Source organism: Bison bison, unplaced genomic scaffold, assembly GCF_000754665.1.
Source record: "Bison bison bison isolate TAMUID 2011002044 unplaced genomic scaffold, Bison_UMD1.0 scf7180017864284, whole genome shotgun sequence".
Taxonomy (NCBI): Eukaryota; Metazoa; Chordata; class Mammalia; order Artiodactyla; family Bovidae; genus Bison; species Bison bison.
The window spans coordinates 203730-206467 of record NW_011494856.1 but is presented as its reverse complement, the minus strand read 5'-3'; the positions used below and the strand labels follow the sequence as shown (position 1 = coordinate 206467).

Below are 2738 nucleotides of genomic sequence, written 5' to 3'. Positions count from 1 at the left end.
CGCCAGGGGCTTTCACTGCCAACGCTGCCGTAGGAGAGGCGCCATCTCCTCGGCCCTGCCCACACTTAACATGGTGGCTGTGGGGCCAGGCCGATTCTGCTACGCTAGCCTTGCCCACCGGCCGCGGCGCTGGCTGCGTCACGTGACGTCACTGGAGCTTGGTCGCGCTGCTTTTGCGTCGCGGCTGGCGGGAGCGGGAAGCGGATTCGGATTGCCTTCCTCTGCTCTGTGGAGGAAAGTGCTCTCTGGTCCTAATTCCAGGCCCTGCACCCGAGCAAACCTTCGAGCCTGACCCTCCGTGCTCGGCCACCTTCTCGATCGCACCGGAGCCTCAGAGCTGCAGTCTCGTGTCGCATCCCTCAGCGCCTCAGTTACTAGCTGCGATGCATGTGATCAAGCGAGGTGAGAGGCCGGGGAGGGGCTGGCGGGTGAGGGACGCGGGCCGCCGCCGCCCTGCAGTTAGCCGCTCCCGCCGGCTTCTGCCGCTTCCCGCGCTACCGGCAGCGGTTTCCCGCCCTGTCAGCCGCTCGGTCTCCTGCCCTTTCGTCAGTCTGTCCCAAACCCCGTTCTGAGCTTCAATCTGCGCCCCTCGGCTCTGTCATCCAGCCGCGTATGTAAAGAGTAGTAACACCTTTCCCTTAGCGAGTTGTAACTGTGTGCGCCCAGCACTTTGCAGGCGGTACTTTATTCCTCTCCGCGAGCCCCTGAGGTAGGGATTATTAGCTCCGTTTCGGGCAGAGAGAGGCTTCCCAACTGCATTGTCACCCAGTTAGATGCTGGTGATACCGGACTTCGAACGCGTAGCCAGCAACAGTTTTATTGTTGTTGGTCACAACAATAAAAAAAAGATGGTCGCCTGTCCTAACCTAGGCCCCGGGGAAGCTAGGTAATCAGGGGCTCTGCATTCTGCACGGGCACCTACCAGCTTCCTGATCTCTTTTTGTGGGGTTAAAAAGTCAGTCTCAGACACAGACATCTCCACAGAGTTGTCGTTCCGTGTTTCCATTGTTGGAAGAATAGCCCCAGAGGAGTTTGGGATCGGGACTAGTTGGCTTTACCTTTGATAGGAAGAGATAGGGAATTAGAGTAGGGTGGCCAAGACATCTTCTGACAGGGTGGGGACCGGGAAGAGCCAGGAACTTGTGTTCTTCCTCGACACATTTTCCGTTAGACTTGCTGAGGACTTCGTTTGTGTCAGTCCTTTGCTTGATTCTGTGAAATTAATTTTAAGAGGAGACAGACTTGCCTCAGGAAAAGGTTTATAATCAGGTTCGAAAAACAAGGGCAAAGCATACTTTTAACAGAGAACCATGTGGGACAGATAGGAACAAGTTTTGAGTCTACTCAGTATGCCTCTGTTAAAGCATTAAAGTTATTTCAAAATTGTAGGCACTTAGTAAATACTGGTTGACTGACTGTTTTGTCCACTAGGTTGTGAGTGTCTCAAAGATGGGGACTTTATGCCCAAATTTATTACTGAACCTGCCCGTGAATAGAGGCTCCAGAAGTGGGTGAGATAATTAGGTTGGTGCAGAAGTAATTGCGGTTTTACATTTTTGAACTTTGCTGTTTGGTATTGGAATAATTCTTAAATAAATGTGGTTATGTTATATATCATTTTAATGCATATTTCTCACTTTGTGCTTTTTTTGCTGAAGATTATTTGCTATTTATTTTTATATTTATTTTAGACTATAGAAATGATGTTAGACAAAAAGTAAATTTGAGCGATTTTTTTGAGTTCAAAATGGGTTTTAAAGCAGCAAAGACAGCTTGCAACATCAACAGCGCATTTGGCCCAGATCAGATCAGATCAGTCGCTCAGTTGTGTTCAACTCTTTGTGACCCCATGAACCGCAGCACGCCAGGCCTCCCTGTCCATCACCAACTCCCAGAGTTCACTCAGACTCATGTCCATCGAGTCAGTGATGCCATCCAGCCATGTCATCCTCTGTTGTCCCCTTCTCCTCTTGCCCCCAATCCCTCCCAGCATCAGAGTCTTTTCCAATGAGTCAACTCTTCCATGAGGTGGCCAAAGTACTGGAGTTTCAGCATTAGTATCATTCCTTCCAAAGAAATCCCAGGGCTGATCTCCTTCAGAATGGACTGGTTGGATCTCCTTGCAGTCCAAGGGACTCTCAAGAGTCTTCTCCAACACCACAGTTCAAAAGCATTAACTCTTTGGCGCTCAGCTTTCTTCACAGTCCAACTCTCACATCCATACATGACCATAGGAAAAACCATAGCCTTGACTAGACGGACCTTTGTTGGCAAAGTAATGTCTCTGCTTTTGAATATGCTATCTAGGTTGGTCATAACTTTCCTTCCAAGGAGTAAGCGTCTTTTCATTTCATGGCTGCAATCACCATCTGCAGTGATTTTGGAGCCCAGAAAAATAAAGTCTAACACTGTTTCCACTGTTTCCCCATCTATTTCCCATGAAGTGATGGGACCGTATGCCATGATCTTCGTTTTCTGAATGTTGAGCTTTAAGCCAACTTTTTCACTCTCCACTTTCACATTCATCAAGAGGCTTTTTAGTTCCTCTTCACTTTCTGCCATAAGGGTGGTGTCATCTGCATATCTGAGGTTATTGATATTTCTCCTGGCAATCTTGATTCCAGCTTGTGCTTCTTCCAGTCCAGCGTTTCTCATGATGTACTCTGCATATAAGTTAAATAAGCAGGGTGACAATATACAGCCTTGACGGACTCCTTTTCCTATTTGGAACCAGTCTG

General features: G+C 48.5%; 1 protein-coding gene across 1 annotated transcript in view; it reads left to right on the top strand.

Annotated features, from left to right (window-relative positions):
- Nucleotides 1–2738, top strand: part of RRM1 (ribonucleotide reductase M1) — a 40775-nt gene continuing 38037 nt past the window's right edge. The window contains exon 1 of the mRNA XM_010849442.1: nucleotides 1–402. Coding sequence (XP_010847744.1) covers nucleotides 384–402 — 19 coding nt within the window. The 5' untranslated portion in view covers nucleotides 1–383. The remainder of the gene's footprint in view (nucleotides 403–2738) is intronic.